Source organism: Bison bison, unplaced genomic scaffold, assembly GCF_000754665.1.
Source record: "Bison bison bison isolate TAMUID 2011002044 unplaced genomic scaffold, Bison_UMD1.0 scf7180017864134, whole genome shotgun sequence".
In the NCBI taxonomy this organism is placed as follows: Eukaryota; Metazoa; Chordata; class Mammalia; order Artiodactyla; family Bovidae; genus Bison; species Bison bison.
Genome location: NW_011494706.1, coordinates 4,155,136 through 4,175,083, shown reverse-complemented (window position 1 = coordinate 4,175,083; position 19,948 = coordinate 4,155,136). Strand labels below are relative to the sequence as shown.

Here is a 19,948-nt window from a genome sequence, read left to right as displayed (position 1 = left end):
GAGTCTTAGCTGCTGGACAACCAGGGAAGTCCTAAGACTGGTCATTTATTTTTTAGCAGCTTTATTGTGATATAATTTGCTTATATACAATTCATCCATTTTAAAGTGTGTAATTCAGTGACTTTTAGTATTTTCACAAAATTATGCAACCACCACCACAATCAATTTTAGAACATTTTAATCACCCAACGAGAGAACTGTATCCTTAGCAGTTATCCCCCCTTTTCCTTCAACCGCCACTCCCCACCACCTCAATCCTAGGCAAGCACTAATTTACTTTGCATTTCTATGAACTCGCCTGTTCTGGACTTTTCATATGCGTGGAGTCATACAACGTGTGGTCTTCTGTATCTGGTTTCTTTCACTTAGCCTAGTGTTTTCAGTTTTGAAACGATGAAATGAAACATTGTGTTACTGCTTTGTTCCTCTTTATTGCTGAATGATGTTCCATTGTATCGATAGGCCACATTTTGTTCATATGCTTACCAGTTGCTGCGTGTGTGGATTGTTTTATGTTTTGGCTGTTACGAAGAATGCTGCTATGAATAGTTCCATGTAAATGTTTGTGTAGACATATATTTTCATTTCTATTGAGTAAATGCCCAGGAATGGAATTGCAGGGTTATAAGGTAACTCTGTGTTTTAACTTTTTGAGGAATTGCCATACTGTGTTCCAAAGTGGCTGTACCGTTTTACATTTCTTACCGTCAATGTATGAGAATTCTCATTTTTCTATTTTCTGACAACAATTGGTACTGTCTTTTTGCTTGTTTCATTGAAGTATAATTGATATACAATATTATATGTTACAGGTGTACAATATAGTGATTCACAGTTTATAAAGGTTATACTCCATTTATTGTTATAAAATATTATAAAATCATCAATAAGTGGTGCTGAGAAAATTGGACAGCTAACTGTGAAAGAATGAAATTAGAACACTCCCTTAACACCATACACAAAAATAAATTTTAAATGGCTTAAAGATCTCAGTGTAAGGCCAGACGCTACAAAGCTCTTCAAGGAAAACATAGGCAGAACACTCTTTAACATAAATCACAGCAAGGTCTTTTTTGGCTCACTTCCCAGAATAATGAAAATTAAAAAAAATAAACAAATGGGATCTAATTAAACTTAAAAGCTTTTGTACAATAGAGGAAACCATAAACAAAAGACCACCCTCAGAATGGGAGAAAATATTTGCAAATGAAGCAACTGACAAGGGATTAACCTCCAAAATATCCAAACAGTTCATGAAGCTCAATACCAAAAAAAAAAAAAAAGCCACAATCTGAAATGAGCAGAAGAGCTAAATAGATATTTCTCCAAAGAAGACATACAGGTGGCCAAGAGGCACATGAAAAGATGCCTAGCATCACTAATTATTAAAGAAATGTAAATCAAAACTACAATGAGTTACTACCTTACACCAGTCAGAATGGCCATCGTCAAAAAGATCTATGAACAGTAAATACTGGAGAAGGTGTGGAGAAAAGGGCACCCTCCTACACTGCTGGTGGGAATGAAAACTGATATACCCACGATGGATAATAGTATGAAGTTTCCTTAAACAGCTGAAGATAGAACTACGATATGACCCAGCAACCCCCCTCTTCAGCACATGCCTGAAGAATACCATAATTTGAAAAGATACATGTGCTCCATTGTTCATTTCAGCACTATTTACAATAGGCAGTATATAGAGGCAACCTAAAGGTCCATCAACAGATGAATTGATAAAAAAGGTGTGGTGCGTACATATAATGGAATATTACTCAGCCAAAAAAGGAACAAAATTGTGCCATTTGCAGAAAGGCAAATGGATGGTCCACCCATGTGGATGGACCTAGAGAGTGTCCATACAGAGTGAAGTAAGTCAGAAAGAGAAAGACAAATACTGTACATTGATGCATATATGTGGAATCTAGAACAAATGGCACCGATGAACCTATTTGCAGAGCTGAAATAGAGACACAGACATAGGGAACAAACATGTGGACACCAAAGAGGGGAGAGGCAGGGATAAACCGGGAGACTGGGATTGATATAGAGACACTACTGATAGCTTACGGTGAACCACGTCAGACGCATGATCTCCAAAGAAGAAGATTTGGCTTCGGGACCAGGGACCAGGCTTGATCACCCAAGAGCGTTTGTGTAGCCAAGTTTTACTGAAGTATAAAAGGGGACAGGGAAAGCTCCTGACATAGACATCAGAAGGGAAACGGAGAGTGCCTCTCTCTTTGGTCTTATCAAGGCCTTATATACTTTTACCAGGCCCATTCCCTTAACATACATCTTAAATTAACAAGATTAGAACTAACAATAGAAAGGTCTCACCAGACCCACTCCCACAAGTCTTAAAATAAGGGGATTAGAACTAACAGAAAGATCTTACCAGACCCACTCCTATAATATACATTTTAAGATGACACAGGATTAGGCAGAAGGTTCTCAAGAAGGAGAAACATGTCCTCAAGTAGGATACATTGTTGTTATATAATCCTTAGTACAGAGTTTAAGATAAATTGTTTTGTTGTGATACATTGTTGTTATATAATCCTTAGTAGAGTTTAAATTGAGTGTTTTGTTTCAGCTCTGGGCTTAAAAAAAAGGAAATGTTTGTCCTTTTCTCCTCCTTGAGAACTCCAGACCCCTATCTCCTCCTCAAGAGCCCCAGACCGCTCTCTCCTTCTTGGGGACCCCAGACTGCTTATCAACATACCTAGGAATTGTATCTCCCACTGCTGTGTATAAAATAGATAACTAATGAGAACCTACTATATAGCACAGGAGAAAAAAAGGAAGGGACAATCTTTGTAGGACATAAGTTAATCTTAAAAATTCATTCCAATATACAGTTGGTACAGACAAATGCTGTTTGATTCCACTCACATGATACACTCAAATTCATAGAGTCAGAAGCTACATTGGTAGATGCCCGGGGTCAGGAGCGGGTGGTGGGATGGGGAGGAAGAATGGGGACTTAGTGTTTAATGTGGACAGAGTTTTAGTTTAGGAAGGTGAAAAATTCAGGAGGCTGATGATGGTGACAGCTGCAGAATAATGTGAGAGTACGTAGTGCCACTGAAATGTACAGTTGCTGCTGCTGCTACGTTGCTTCAGTTGTGTCCGACTCTGCATGACCCCATAGACAGCAGCCCACCAGGCTTCCCTGTCTCTGGGATTCTCCAGGCAAGAACACTGGAGTGGGTTGCCATTTCCTTCTCCAATGCATGAAAGTGAAAAGTGAAAAGGAAGTCGCTCAGTCATGTCTGACTCTTAGCGACCCCATGGACTGCAGCCTACCAGGCTCCTCCGTCCATGGGATTTTCCAGGTAAGAGTACTGGAGTGGGGTGCCATTGCCTTCTCCGAAAAGTAACTACTGCTCATCTATATCTCTTTCCCTCCAGGCTCATGGAAGACCACACTTTCTCGTCTAGTCCTCTTACAGTTCAGCAAGATCAGATGAGCCTTTTGACTAGTGTCATGTGAATAGAAGAAATGAGTCACTTCCAGGTGTGGGCAATGTAAAGCCCACATAGGGTTTTTAAAGTCCCTTTCTCTCCATGTTGTTGTGGTATTGGAGGAAACCTCAGATAGCGATGGGGAAGCCAGAAAACCAAGGTAGCTTGGATTTCTGGTATTCTGTAACTACAGTGGACAATGTGAGAGTGATAAACAAACTTTTATCATATTCAGCCACTGAAATTTGAGCATTATTAAGAATGTGAAAGTGAAAGAAAGTGAGAGTCTCTCAGCCGTGTCCGACTCTTTTCGATCCCATGAACTGTAGCCAGCCAGGCTCCTCTGTCCCTGGGATTCTCCAAGCCAGAATACTGGAGTAGGTAGTCATTCCCTTCTCCAGGGGGATCTTCCCAGGTCTTCCGCATTGCAGGAGGAAGACCTGGGTTCTTTACCAGCTGAGCTTCCAGGGAAGCTCTCTAGCTACCAGGAGTGTTCTTATAACACTATAATTTAGTCTATCCTGATTAAATCCTAGCCTAAGGAAAATTAAGAATACATTGGCAATCAAAAAAGAGTTGAGTAGCTTCACTAAGGGAAGGATAGAAATGTGACTGGGCAACAAGAACCAGTATTTCAAACTGAGTTCAACAGGGTGGAGGTATATGAACCTTCAACAGGGAAGCCACAGCAGGCAGGACCAATAAGATATTTGGTAATGGTGATATTAACACAATTTGCTCCAGAAGATACAGGAATTGTGAGTGCCGTCATGTTGGATCAGTCATCTGCAAAGATATTGCAGAGTGATGTCAGGACAGATAAAATAAAGACTGAGCCTGATACCTGTATCTGATGAAAATGGGAGAGTGACTGGGAGCTTGTGAAATGGTAGGTGAGAGTATAAAGAGTAACCTCATTGGGTGACATAAACCTTGATCGATGAGGGGTTGCACACAAGGCTGAGAGAGTGATGGTTCAGAAGCACCACTGTTGATCTAGAAGAAGGCAGGTCTCAACTCCAGACCTTGGAGAATGTAAGTATATAGAAATGGGGCTTTAGGGGAAATGCCGTTTCATTTAAGATTTCATTTAAGATAAGACTAGGAAAGATACAGGAAAATGAATTTGCCATAGACTGTAGATTGAAAGGGCAAAATTGAAACTAGAACAAAGCAGGCTGCTGAAAATGTGCTTTGGTGACAGTTAATAACAAACTTGACACTGCACAAAATTGCATCCTTGACAAAGAAGCAGACTTGAGAAACAATTGCAGAACCTGCAGAAAGTGAAAAGCCCTGAATATGAACAAATCTCATCTTTGAATAATAGGTGTTTCTAAAAAATGATAACTATTAATCGTAAGCAAGACAATATATGTAAAAATCCTAGTGAGTGCTTGAAAAATAGCAGACATTATTAATATTTTCATAAAAAAACACTGAACAAATATGCTGTCTTATTCTGCATAAAAGCCTATGCAAAACCCTAGCATGGTTTTAAACTGAAGCTGGTGAATTTCAAGCTAATGAGGAAGAAAGTGTCTCAGATAAAACTATTAGCTACTTAGGATTCTAAATTTCTACCTGCAGTTAATAAACTGAAGAAAATTCCTTCTCAAATCCTTACTACTATAACCCATAAGAATGTTTTCTCTATATTTCCATCTGTTCTTAAATATACTGCAGGCCTCTCTAACCAATGAGACTAATGACTGTTCACTTTGTTTTACCACAGTTTGTCTAAGAAAAGTGTAATATTTAAAGGTGATATTAAGAAGAATGCCATGAGTAACTTACCACTTTTTCACTCCTGCATTTAGGATAGGAATTTAAAAAACCATGAAGGGATTTTTTTTTAAATCATTGACCATAACTTGTTAGAAGGTGATGAACATTTTGAGCAAAAAAAATTTTATAGCTTTCAATACATATAAAAATGTTTCCTTTTTGAGTATGACCAAAACTTTAAAACAGGTAGTAGAAAAAAATTTCTTGTATAAAAGCCAGTTATTTATGTGAAGATGAAATAGGTGAATTTGGTTCCTAGTAAAAATAAATGAAAAATAAAACCTGAGCCTAGATATATCTTCAATAAAACATCAGCTTTCAACAATGAAAATAGTACAAGTACACAAACAGTGAATAAATAAAAAGTAAATTGCTTGTTTCATTGAGCATAATACCCTCCATGTTGTCACAAATGGAAATTTCATTCTTTTTTATGGCAGAGTAGTATTGTTGTGTGTGTGTGTATGAGAGCGATGCTTAGTGAAATAAGTCAGGCAGAAAAAGACAAATACTGCACTTTTCACTTACACATGGAATCTAAAAAACAAATATAACAAAGCAGAAATACACTCAGGGATACAGAGAATAAGCTAGTGGTTAAAAAGGGAGAGGAGAGGAGAAGAGAAAAAGTAAGTGAAAGGGATTGAGAGGTATTAATACAAGCCAGCAGTTACAAACTAAATGTCACAGAGATGTAATGTATAGCACAAGGAGTATAGTCAATATTTTATAGTAACTTTGCATGGTGTATAATCTATGGAACTACTGAGTCAGTGTGTTACACACCTGAAACTAGATAATATTGTAAGCCAATAAATAAAGGTAGGAAAGAAGGAAGGAAGCCTGTAGCCAGGCCTCGTGGTTATATTACATGTAACCTGTATCATTACAACCTGTTTTATTTTCTATATTGTGTTTGTCACTGTCTGAAATGGTCTTGTCATGTACTTACTCCTGTGCTTCTTTTTTCTTTCTCAACTAGTATGGAAATTCCCTGGTGGTAGGGGTCTTGATCCTTTTTCACACTAGTCTGTCTCTGTTCCTGACACAGAACAGGCTGCGTGAATGAATAGATGAATCTTGAGATGAACACTTGATCCTCATTAGCAAAGAAAGCATCTCAAAGAATATGGATGAAATGTTCACTGTTGGGACCAAAGGTGTAGTAGCTTAAGGGGAAGTCAGAACCCCAGAGAATTCTGAAAGCATGGTAGGATTTCTCATTTTTGCTCCTCTGACCTAAAGGAAAATGAAAGAGGCTGGACTGAAGATAAGGAAAAGAGAACATTTTAATGTAGAAACGAGACAAACCACTTCCCAGTGACATTTATGCCACAGTATTTTATCAAATAATAAGGTGCAGCCCTAAGTCGAGAGATAATTCAGAATTCGAGAGTGTTCCCTTGACAGAGGGTGGTTGGCTCTCCAATGTAGGGTGCTTAAGGAAGTTATGCACAGAGAGAGCAGAAACAAAGCATAGAACTAGCAGTGTTCAGCTTGTCTCTACCTCTTGCAGCCGGCTGAAGGTCTGAACAAAGTGAAGACAGTCAACACTGTACAAATTCAGGTTTCTAGGAGAGAAGGCAATGGCACCCCACTCCAGTACTCTTGCCTGGAAAATCCCATGGACAGAGGAGCCTGGTGGGCTGCAGTCCATGGGGTCACTGAGGGTCGGACACGACTGAGCGACTTCATTTTCACTTTTCACTTTCATGCATTGGAGAAGGAAATGGCAACCCACTCCAGTGTTCTTGCCTGGAGAATCCCAGAGACGGGGGAGCCTGGTGAGCTGCCGTCTATGGGGTTACACAGAGTCAGACACAACTGAAGTGACTTAGCAACAGTAGGAGAGAAAACAAAATAAACTGGTGGAGGGAAAGTCAGAGAAGAGTAAGACTCAAGGAGATTGCACTCTATTGTTTCAACTGTAATAAAAGGTTTGCATTTAATAGAAGGCTTGGATAAAACTGTCTCCATCAAGAGTTAATAAGCTAAGAGAGTAATCTGTAGATACAATGACTGGATGTGGATGACTGTCCATTCCCCTCCGATACCAACTCCTGCACTTTTGTTTTATAAGTTTATTATTTCGCTTTTTGCTTGAGTTTTATTTACCTGAAATTTAACACGCACATACACAAACATACACACACTCAGACACAAGATCCAGTTTGTGCTTCCACAGCATTGTTAGTCTTTGGTCCCAATATTTTATTAGATATTCCATTATTTCTCCACTGACTGCACTGCCCCTTCTGTCATTCCAGATGCTTTCTATAAGTAGGTTTGTTTCTAGGCTGTACGTTCTTTCTCATACTCTATTTTAAAAATTGAAGTTTAGTTGATTTTCAGTATAAATTTGTATAAATTTCAGGTGTACAACAGTGTGATTTACAATTTTTAAAGGTTAAAAATATTGTCCATAATCCCTGTGCTGTACAATATATCTTTGTAGCTTATTTATTTTATACATCACATCGTAGTTTGTACCTCTTAATTTCCTACCCTCTACTCCCTTGCCTCTACCCTCTTCTCTCTTCCCACTGGTAACCACTAGTTTGTTCTCTGTATCTGTGAGTCTTGTTTCTGTTTTATTTTATTTATTGATTTGTTTATTAGATTCCACACATAAGTGATAACATATATATATATATACACACATACATACACAGTCACTACACGTTGTTTATTCATTCTTTTGTTGTTGGACACGTAGGTTGTGTCCATAAATTGGCTATTGTAAACCGTGCTGCTACGAACATTGGAATGCCTGTATTTTTTCAAATTAGTGTTTTCATTTTCTTTGGCTGTATACTCAGGGGTGGAATTACTGGATCATAGGGTAGTTCTATTTCTGCTTTTGTGAGGAACCTCCATACTGTTTTCCATAGTGTCTGCACCAATTTACATTCCCACAAATGGTAGGGACCTAAGAGAAGTAGAAGATATTAAGAAGAGGTGGCAAGAAGACACAGAAGAACTGTACAAAAAAGATCTTCACGACCCAGATAATCACGATGGTGTGATCACTCACCTAGAGCCAGACATCCTGGAATGTGAAGTCAAGTGGGCCTTAGGAAGCATCACTACGAACAAAGCTAGTGGAGGTGATGGAATTCCAGTTGAGCTATTCCAAATCCTGAAAGATGACGCCGTGAAAGTGCTGTACTCAATATGAAAGCAAATTTGGAAAACTCAGCAGTGGCCACAGGACTGGAAAAAGTCAGTTTTCATTTCAATCCCAAAGAAAGGCAATGCCAAAGAATGCTCAAACTACCACACAATTGCACTCATCTCACACACTAGTAAAGTAATGCTCAAAATTCTCCAAGCCAGGCTTCAGCAATACGTGAACCGTGAACTTCCAGATGTTCAAGCTGGTTTTCGAAAAGGCAGAGGAACCAGAGATCAAATTGCCAACATCCACTGGATCATTGAAAAAGCAAGAGAATTTCAGAAAAACATCTATTTCTCCTTTATTGTCTATGCCAAATCCTTTGACTGTGTGGATCACAATAAACTATGGAAAATTCTGAAAGATGGGAATACCAGACCACCTGACCTGCCTCTTGAGAAACCTATATGCAGATCAGGAAGCAACAGTTAGAACTGGACATGGAACAACAGACTGATTCCAAATAGGAAAAGGAGTACGTCAAGGCTGTATATTGTCACCCTGTAACTTATATGCAGAGTACATCACAAGAAATGCTGGACTGGAGGAAACACAAGCTGGAATCAAGACTGATGGGAGAAATATCAGTATCGTCAGATATGCAGATGACACCACCCTTATGGCAGAAAGTAAAGAAGAACTAAAGAGCCTCTTGATGAAATGAAAAAGGAGAGTGAAAAAGTTGGCTTAAAGCTGAACATTCAGAAAGCTAAGATCATGGCATCTGGTCCCATCAATTCATGGCAAATAGATGGGGTAACAGTGGAAAAAGTGGCTGACTTTATTTTTAGGGACTCCAAAATCACTGTAGATGGTGACTGCAGCCATGAAATTAAAAGATGCTTATGCCTTGGAAGGAAAGTTATGACCAACCTAGACAGCATATTAAAAAGCAGAGACATTACTTTGCCAACAAATGTCCATCTAGTCAAGGCTAAGGTTTTTTCAATAGTCATGTATGGATGTGAGAGTTGGGCTGTAAAGAAAGCTGAGTGCCTAAGAATTGATGCTTTTGAACTGTGGTGTTGGAGAAGATTCTTGAGAGTCCCTTGGGCTGCAAGGAGATCCAACCAGTCTATCCTAAAGGAGATCAGTCCTGGGTGTTCATTGGAAGGACTGATGTTGAAGCTGAAATTCCAGTACTTTGGCCACCTGATGCGAAGAGCTGACTCATTTGAAAAGACCCTGATGTTGGGAAAGATTGAGGGCAGGAGGAGAAGGGGACGACAGAGGATGAGATGGCTGGATGGCATCACCGACTCGATGGACATGGGTTTGGGCGGACCTCGGCAGATGGTGATGGACAGGGAGGCCTGGCGTGCTGCGGTTCATGGGGTCGCAAAGAGTCGGACACGACTGAGTCACTGAACTGAACTGAACTGACATGGTGTTGATTACAGTTTGCTTGAATACCTGGTAGGATAAGTACACCCCTTTCATCATCTCTTCTTTCCTTCTTCTTCTTCTTCTTTTTTTTTTTTTTTTACAAAATTGATTTGTTCATTACTTTTTGAAAAATTATGTAAAAAATGTTTGAATTACATTGCAATTATAGGTTAATTCAGGGAGAATTGCCATCTTTTACCCTATTGAATCTTTCTATTAATGAACATAGCAGTACTTTACATGTAAGTCTTTTGCCTTCAGTAAAGTTTTTATCATATTCTCCACAGTGATTTTGTCTATATCCTAAAAAGTAAACAAGAAAAACATAAGCAACTCAGTGAAAAATGGCAGAGACTATGAATAGGCAATTCATATAAGCTAAAATCTTGTTGCCTGTAGACATATGAGAAAACACTACTGCTAACAAGGGCAATGCAAATTAAATCAAAATACCATTTCATACTAATTGGCAACCATTAAACAGTGCAATGGTATCAAGTGTTGGAAATGATGTTGAACTTTTAAACTCTACTGATGGACATATAAATTGATATAACACTGATGAGTATAATATGGTTGAAAATGTTCATATGCTATTACTACTAATTCAGTTTCTCTCTATAAAGAAACTCCTGCATGATTTAAAAGATATGTGTTATTATAAAATGCTAAAACAACTTTAGTGTCTTTAGCAGAGAGATGGCTAAACTGTAATTAAACTGTTTAATTACACAATATAAATCTGTTCAGCTGTTGAAATGGAAAAAAAAAAAATCAGCTCTCTGCTCAGAAACAGAAAATGGCTGACAAAGGAGGTTGCAAAAGTGAGTACCGCTTATATGGTTTTTAGGAAAACAAAATAAAAGTGTTTATGTTGTTTATGGATACGTATGTGAGTAATGGGCTTTCCAGGCAGCTCAGTGGTAAAGAATTCACCTGCCAATGCAGGAGACAAGGGCTCGATCGCTGATCCAGGAAGATCCCCTAAAAAAGGAAATGGCAACCCACTCCAGTATTCTTGCCTGGGAAATCCCATGGATAGAGGAGCCTGGTGGGCTGCAGTCCATGGGGTTGCAAAGAGTCAGACATGACTGAGCACGTGCTCGCACACACACACGCGCGAATAATAAAAGAACAAAAATTTACAAAGGAATGACAAAAGTCAACTTTAGAATAGTTACTTCTGAGGTGAAAGAAAAGGAGGGAAGAAAGGAGAAAAGGGCTGGCTTTTTTTCTGTAAAATTTTTTCTTAGAAAAAAGAAAATCAAAGCAAATATAGCAAAGATTAGTATCTGTCAAATATGGATAGAGGTATATAGAATCACTGCAGGTGGTGACTGCAGCCATGAAATTAAAAGACGCTTACTCCTTGGAAGGAAAGTTATGACCAACCTAGATAGCATACTCAAAAGCAGAGACATTACTTTGCCAACAAAGGTCCGTCTAGTCAAGGCTATGGTTTTTCCTGTGGTCATGTATGGATGTGAGAGTTGGACTGTGAAGAAGGCTGAGTGCCGAAGAATTGATGCTTTTGAACTGTGGTGTTGGAGAAGACTCTTGAGAGTCCCTTGGACTGCAAGGAGATACAACCAGTCCATTCTGAAGGAGATCAGCCCTGGGATTTCTTTGGAAGGAATGATGCTAAAGCTGAAACTCCAGTACTTTGGCCACCTCATGCAAAGAGTTGACTCATTGGAAAAGACTCTGATGCTGGGAGGGATTGGGGGCAGGAGGAGAAGGGACGACAGAGGATGAGATGGCTGGATGGCATCACTGACTCGATGGACGTGAGTCTGAGTGAACTCCGGGAGTTGGTGATGGACAGGGAGGCCTGGCGTGCTGCGATTCATGGGGTCACAAAGAGTCGGACATGACTGAGCAACTGATCTGATCTGATCTGATTATATTTTCTGAGATTGTATTTTTAAGTTCTTTCATAATTTTTTTTTAAAAAGCTTAGATTTAGCACTGATGTAAAAATAGATATTTAGATGTAGTAACACAGTAGATTTCTAACCTAACTCCATTTTACATATATAAACGTAAAATACTTTTGAATTGTAAATAAACATGGAAATTTCCAGGAATAGAGCTATGCAGCTAATCAAGGCAAAACTAAACCAAAATTTCTTTTCTCATTTGAAATACCATTCATTATGGCAATGACATGTGTGGTATTTGAGTTATGGTACAAACCCCTGTGTCAATTCAACGATATAGTTGCTGGGAGTCTACATATGGATTCAAACAAATAACCATTTCATGAGTTCATCTAGGATAGTCAATAACTTATTAAAATGTATACTACATCATTGTAATTTATATTATTTTTAAGAATCATAACTATATAGTTATGATTATCAGAAACTACTTTTATTTTGCCTTTACATGTTAGCTAGGTACTAGATTTATTTTTAAAAGATTACATATGAAAGTGGATAATGTATATTATTTATGAATTTCATTGTGGAATAGAAAAGGCACGTCTCAGAGGGTTGCGAAGCACTGGTCTGGCCTCAAATTCCATCTCCCCACTTACACACAAAAGTTTGTAAAAAAAAAAATCGGCAAGAAATCAAGTCCATCAGGACAAGGAGGGAGGCAGGCGCCAGCTTAGGGATGGAGTCAAGATGTGGCTTCGTTGAGTCTGGGAAGATCAAGCCGTGACAGTTTCTGCAGTAACCGAGGCCTGCCCCGACTCCCACGACTCCCACGTGGTTTCGGAGGTGGTAGAACTTGGCGGGGAAGGTGGGTTCTTTGGAAAGCGCGCTTCTGAGGGCCAACTCATGGCCTGTAGGAAGTAGCAGAGCCCAGCAGAGGGAGCCATATGATGATGGATCACAGGTGATCAGCCCAGCAACAAGTGGGTGCTTGGAGGTAGTTTAATTTTACTTGGAAAAAAGGAAATGTGAGGTCTCATAACTAGGATTCATGTAATTGATTCTGTCTGTTGAAGGGTCAGGAAAAGAGACTATCATACAGTATGGGAGAACAGAAAACATTTAATTTTGACCGACACTGTGTTCCTCCTGTGGGACTGTGTCCCTGCTCTCCTGGCTTCAGGGGTATCAGAGTGCCATTCCGGTGGCCAGTGTCCTCTCTGTGGCGCTCTTACCCTATGTCCACTCTGCATCTTATTCTCAGTGCACACAAATCTGTTCTTTGCCTACCGATGAAATCTAAAAAGTCCTGGTTCTTTATAAAGCAATGCAAATTAAAAATTGTCTCTGTCTCATTTGCTACCATTTCAGACTAGTTCTGGAGTCTATCTTGCATAAATTAGAAAGTTCATGAAGGTCTTTCTCTCATTAGAAGTTACTTTACCCCAGAAATAACTTACTGTTCTTCCCTAAAATGAAAATTGCTACAAATTTTGTGGGGCTATAGTTTACAGAAATATAAAGAAAACTTTTCAAGAAACAGACTGTGTTCCCACATGAAAAGACTCTATATTGTAAGAATGTCAATTCTTCCTAAGTTGGTAAGCACACCACAATAATTTCCACGTGAATTAAATGTTAAATGTTTTAAAATATATACAAATTAAATTGTTATTAATCTGGCTAATGTTGAAACCTCTGAGAGGAGTAGGGCATTCTAATACCAAAACCAAAAACAAACGCACAAAAAAAATACAACGGGATTTTTTGATACCATTTTTTACTTCCAAAATTGCAAAAGAATTTTAATTACGTAACTACATACTAGGTGAGTAAAACAGCATTCATGCATCAATGAGAGATCGTTCAGTTCAGATCAGTCACTCAGTCAGGTGACCCCATGGGCTGCAGCGCGCCAGGCTTCCCTGTCTATCACCAATTCCCGGAGCTTACTCAAGTTCATGTCGATCAAGTCTCCCTTTAAATAGCTCAGAGGTTTCAGCTTAATGATTCCATTTTGGGAGAGTTTATGCTAAGGAAATAATCTTAAAATTTACACATAAATTTATCAATTGTAGCATTAGTCATAAGATCAAAACTTTGGAAAAAGCCTTTACATCTAACAGTAGGGTAAACTGACTCTGTGGAATATTATGTCATTATTTTAAAATGATATTTTATATGATAACATAATAATACGGAAATGCTTTATAATAGTAAATAAAAAGCAATGTTTGTTTAAAAATATTGAAATATATCTAAACTAATTGTTAATTAGGGAAACATAACATTCAAACACAATGAGGTATCACTATGCACTCCCATACTGGCTAAAATTAAATAGATTGAAAACCCCAAATGTTGATGAGAACCCTCACACATGGCTTATGGGAGTGCAGACTGGTACAGTTCAGTTCAGTTCAGTCGCTCAGTCGTGTCCGACTCTTTGCGACCCCATGAATCGCAGCACACCAGGCCTCCTTGTCCATCACCAACTCCCGGAGTTCACCCAGACTCACGTCCATCGAGTCAATACCTATGTAAAAACATCTAATGATATCGGAGGGGATGCCCCGGAGGAGGGCATGGCAACCCACTCTAACATTCTTGCCTGGAGAATCCATGGACAGAGAAGCCTAGCGGGTTACAGATCAGACAGGACTGAGCAACTGTGCACACACAGACACAATACACGTTATATATTATGTTATGTCGTGGGCTTCCCAGGTGGGGCCGCGGTAAAGAGTCTGCCTGCCAGTGCTGGAGACGCAAGGACATGGGTTTGATCCCTGGATCAGGAAGATCCCCTGGAGAAGGGAATGGCAACCCATTCCAGTATTCTTGCCTGGAAAGTCCCATGGACGGAGGAGCCTGGTGGGCTACAGTCCATGAGCCACGAAGAGTCACAAAGAGGCAGACAGGACTGACTGAGCGACTGGGCGTACACACAAACACACACACAGTGTTTGTGTGTATAATACATAATATTATATATTACGGGTGGACTTGTATCCCCTGTTCGCCCCCTAAAAAGAAGATATGCTGAAGTCCTAATGTCTGGCAGGTCAGCATGTGACCTTGTTTGGATACGGGGTCGTTGCAGATGTAATTCATTAAGATGAGTGGAGCAGCATGGGCCCTTGTTGCAGTACGTCTGATGTCTCTGTAAGAAGACTGGTGTCTCGGTAAGAAGGCTGGTGTGTCTGTAAGAAGACTGGTGTGTCTGTAAGAAGGCTGGTGTGTCTGTAAGAAGGCTGGTGTCTCTGTAAGAAGGCAGCCTTGTGAAGACACAGACAGGACCACGTGAACATGGTGGCGGCCCCGGGAGGATACATCCACAAGCCAAGGCACACCAAGGATTGCTGCCATCACCAGAAGCTCAGAGTGGGGCACGAGAGAGAGTCCCCCTTTAAACTCTCTCAGAAATAGCCACCTTTATCAACACTTCAATTTCACTTCTGATCTCTAGACTCATGAACAAATTTCTGTTCTTTGTAGCCACCCAATTTGTGGCATTTGATGTGGCAGCTCTAGGAAGCCAATACACATTTTCACATTAAAGATGTGTATTTTTTTTTAACATTCCCAAGAATTTATGTTTATGGTCTCTAATTTCTTGAATAAATCACAAAATTTAAAGTAGAAGTAGTCAAATCACTCTACTTTCTATGTAGCTCGTGGAAAAGTTCACTCAAAGACAGAATTCAAATATAAAATAAGGCTCTCTTATTCAGGAAAACAAACCATTCAGCGTATTTAGTTGTAGCAAGAGGTCAAGGATCCATTGTAAATGTCCAAATACATTAAAAAAAATAAAGGATGTGGTTTGTTCCAAGTTGGCCTGTAAATTTCACCCTGACCCTCTGATCCCTTTCTTACTGGAAATTCTCCTGTGTCTGAAGTGACCCCGCACTGGCTTCTGGGAAGACATTCATTTCATTTCACTCCAGAGCACAGAAGGGCTGACCTGAAGGGAGATCTGACCCAGAGCTGCTCCAGGGTGGAATCCTGATGAACACGAATGGCAGATCTTCATGAGGGACTATCTTTGCTTATAATTCTGCTGTCTGAAGTTAGGAGCAGAGACAGTCTCAGAGTTTACAGAACAATGTGCTCTCAGAAACCTCACTAGGGGGTGGATTTTGTATTAGACAGCCAGCAAGCTGGTAGGAGTATCCCCTTTCTTAAATGTGTTCCATATGATCAGAGGATGCCGTGAAAAATGGCATAAAGGAGCAACACATGGAGAACAGATTTTTAAAATTAACAAAATGCAACATGATTTCTCCATTACTTTCAAATTTTCAAATATCCAAAGACAGCAAAGCAAACAAAAAAAAAATTTAAAGAAAAATAATGAGGTAGAATGGCACAGTGGTGAGAGATTATGAAGCTAGGCTGTCTGCTGTCAAACTTCGGTTCTAGTGCTTCTTAGCCTAGTATAGTTATTAGCCTAAGTACAAATTTCTTCATCTGTAAAATTGGGATAAAAACGCACCTCCTGCAAAGAGTTGCTAGGAAGATTCCACGAGGAATATGAAAAGCATTTAGCTCAGAATTTTGTACATGGCAAGTGCTTAATAAATATTAGTTGCTACCTTAATAATAATAATGATAAAAGTCTTCCCAGATTTATCCTTGAAGTAACTATAAACATTTCCAGTAAAACTGATTATAGAGTAGACCCTCTGGGGTCATTTAGCTTACCCCAATTAAACTAGGATGAGAGGAAAATTTCAGTTTCTCAGATTGATCATTCTAGTACTTAACTTTCCTATCAGAAAAAATAAAATTTACTCATTTTCTTTGTCTGTTAAATAAGTGGTTGGATTAAGTAATTTCTAAGGAGATTTCCAAGCACTCATAATTTGCATTTCTAAATAGCCATTGTCGACAATAAATTGCACATATTACATACAATCTTTAATTGTTTTTTTTTTTTTTTTGATGAGTGTTTTATTTTCCCAGCTTCTATTATTTTCCTTTCAAAATGTGACCTTTACTCTAGTTTGGTCATCAGAGTATTTATTTTTGCTCCAGGTGTGTTCCAAAGGAGCCTCATAGAATTCAGCGGCTTGATACTGTCAATGTCCAGTCAGAAGACTGAATTTCTATACCACTAAAGTTCCCTTGTACCAAGTTTTTAGGTTTAGCTGCTTGGGAAGAAAAAAAAAATGACATGATATTTAAGAAATCTCATCAAGAAATTGATGACTTTTGAAGCCACACATATAACATATAAGCCTCAAAGATAGTGATATAACCTTTATTTATTTTTTTAATACTTGCTATTTTATTGATAAAAGCTATTTGGTTATCAGAATCACTTTGTATTTCCCAATCCACCTAGGAGTAGGAACTAGAACTGAACTAACAATGCTGCGTTGCACAGTCCCAATCTTCCTTCTCAGGCCCACTCTCCCATCACCCCATATATTTACTGCTTGCCCAGAAGGTGGCACTGTCGTTTCAAAGCAGTGGCTCCCATGGGGTCCAGAAATGGAACTTGGACAAATGGGTAGTCGGAAGCAGCGGGAAAAGGCCTGTTTAATGAGCCTTGTGAGTAATGGTAAAATATGTTTAAATAATTGTCTGCTTCAACCTCGCTTTCTAGGGGCGAATGTGAACATGAAGACCAACAACCAGGATGAGGAGACGCCCTTGCACACGGCTGCCCACTTTGGCCTCCCCGAGCTGGTGGCCTTCTACGTGGAGCACGGGGCCATCGTGGACAGTGTGAACGCCCACATGGAGACCCCTCTGGCCATCGCAACCTACTGGGCCCTCCGCTTCAAAGAGCAGGAGTACAGCCGGGATCATCACCTCATCTGCCGCATGCTGCTGGACTACAAGGCGGAGGTCAACGCCCGGGATGATGACTTTAAATCTCCGCTCCACAAGGCAGCCTGGAACTGCGACCACGTGCTCATGGACATGATGCTGGAGGCCGGCGCGGAAGCCAATCTCATGGACATCAACGGCTGCGCTGCCATCCAGTATGTGCTGAAGGTCACCTCCGTGCGACCCGCCGCCCGGCCTGAGATCTGCTACCAGCTGCTGCTGAACCACGGGGCTGCTCGGATATACCCGCCACAGTTCCATAAGGTGAGGCTGCCACGTGCAGAACTGGGCGGATGGGCAGCAGGGTAATGGGGACTCAGAGGGTGGCTCAGTCTGAAATCTCCAAGTCACTCAAGCCTGTTGGAGGCCTGGCTAACTGCCTCTGACCTTCAATCTGACCTTCCATTTGTGTATCTACCCCTAGCTATCTCAGCCTAGTCCACGTTTGTTTGAAATCTGGGCTGAGAGCAGAGAAAGAGCAAGAATAGCAGGTAATTGTCCATGGCCTGTGTGAACACCAGTGAACTGGTAGTGGCTTCCTGGGGGACTGAATGGGCAAGATCAGAAGGATACTGTACCTCTGCAGAAGCGGCGAATGGCGCCACACTGCACACGCGGCTCTTCCACAGAATGTCTGCCTATAGATGACAGAGCCTGCTTTGGAACCGGTTTGAATACAGGAAAGGGCGGCTCAGTTTTCTACTTTAATGAAAACTAACATTTATTAAGAACTAATAGTTAATATTTATTATAGATAATAAATTATATTTATTAAGCACACTTATAAGTCATCTTACATTTCTTAATTTAATCCATTTAATTCTGTAATAATCTGATAAGGTAGATTATATTATTATTCTATAAAGGAGGAAACTCAGGCACAGAGTAGTTAAGCAATTTGATCTCACACAGTGGCACTGTAGGTATTCAACCTTAGTTCACTTGGTGCTAGTCTTTAATTTTATAATATACTACACAACCTTTATTTTAAATAGTATTTATTGATAATTTCTAATGGGCTGCTGCTGCTGCTAAGTCACTTCAGTCGTGTCAGACTCTGTGCGACCCCACAGACGGCAGCCCACCAGGCTCCTCTGTCCATGGGATTTTCCAGGCAAGAGTGCTGGAGTGGGGTACCATTGCCTTCTCCGTCTCATGGGCTAGTAGGGACCAAATATTAACAATATTGGCAAGATTAATACATGGTCACTACTCTCAGTTAGCTTAGGATCTAGCTGGAGAGACAAACACGTAAAGAGGTAACTTTAATATTTCATGGTAAATGACGAAGTAGAGGAGTGAAGGGTTCTATAGCGCATGGGAGAGTTTAGCATTAAGTTGATGATGGTAATTAATCTGGAAACCAAAATGCCTTTCACCTAAAATAAATCGAATGATAATGTACCTAGGACCCCACTCATCTAAAAGAATTAACAGGCAGCAGAGGAGTTTTGTGTGCTCACGAATGCAGGGTCGCAGAAAGCTAGCAGACAGAAGTTTTACCAAATTCACAGCCGGCTTCTACCTCCTACCTCGGTAAAATGTCTGAAGTCCTGCAGTGTGAAGGTTAGTTGGAAGAAAAGTTCCCCTAAGGAATTTAGGGGAGGTGCACTCAGCACATTCCATGCAGACAACCCACAGACATCCCAGCGTAGATGTGATGAGTTTGATGATTCCTGAGCTCTCAGGAAGGAATTTTCTTTTGGTTGTCGGTGTTTCAATGGAGGACTTTTTTTTTTCTTTAAAATTGTATGTAATTCTCATAATGTCCTGGAACTCTATCAAACTTTTATAGAGAATTCCAAGAGGTTGTGGCTCAGCTGGTAAAACAATCTGCCTGCAATGCGGGAGACCTGGGTTCAATCCCTGGGTTGGGAAGATCCCCTGGAGAAGGGAAAAGCTACCCACTCCCGTATTCTGGCCTGGAGAATCCCATAGACTGTACAGCCCATGGGGGTCACAAAGAGTTGAACACGACTGAATGACTTTGACTTTCACCTTCCAGAAGATTATGGTGATTAGAAATAAGATAATAAATAATGTTACAATAATATCTTTTGTTGAGTTCTAGATAGGCTTTATACAGATTATTCACTTTTATTATTATAATAACCTCTGAGGTAGGCGTTGATATTATCCTCATTTAAAAGGTGATGTAATTCAGATACTTTTCTAAAGTCACACAGAGTAAGTGGTCAAGCTCATTAATTTTTTACTGAACTGTGTATTTCCTTTTAAATAATTATTTTTTATTGGAGTATAGTTGTTTTATCGGAGGAGACAATGGCACCCCACTCCAGTACTCGTGCCTGGAAAATCCCGTGGATGGAGGAGCCTGGTGGGCTGCAGTCCATGGGGTCGCTGAGGGTCAGACATGACTGAGCGACTTCCCTTTCACTTTTCACTTTCA

The 19,948-nt window shown here is 40.0% G+C and overlaps 1 protein-coding gene across 1 annotated transcript in view; it reads left to right on the top strand.

Annotated features, from left to right (window-relative positions):
* The window catches only part of ASB4 (ankyrin repeat and SOCS box containing 4), an 81,187-nt gene that overhangs the window by 39,553 nt on the left and 21,686 nt on the right, over positions 1-19,948 (top strand). The window contains exon 3 of the mRNA XM_010839746.1: positions 17,312-17,802. Within this exon, the coding sequence (XP_010838048.1) occupies positions 17,312-17,802 (491 nt within the window). The remainder of the gene's footprint in view (positions 1-17,311; positions 17,803-19,948) is intronic.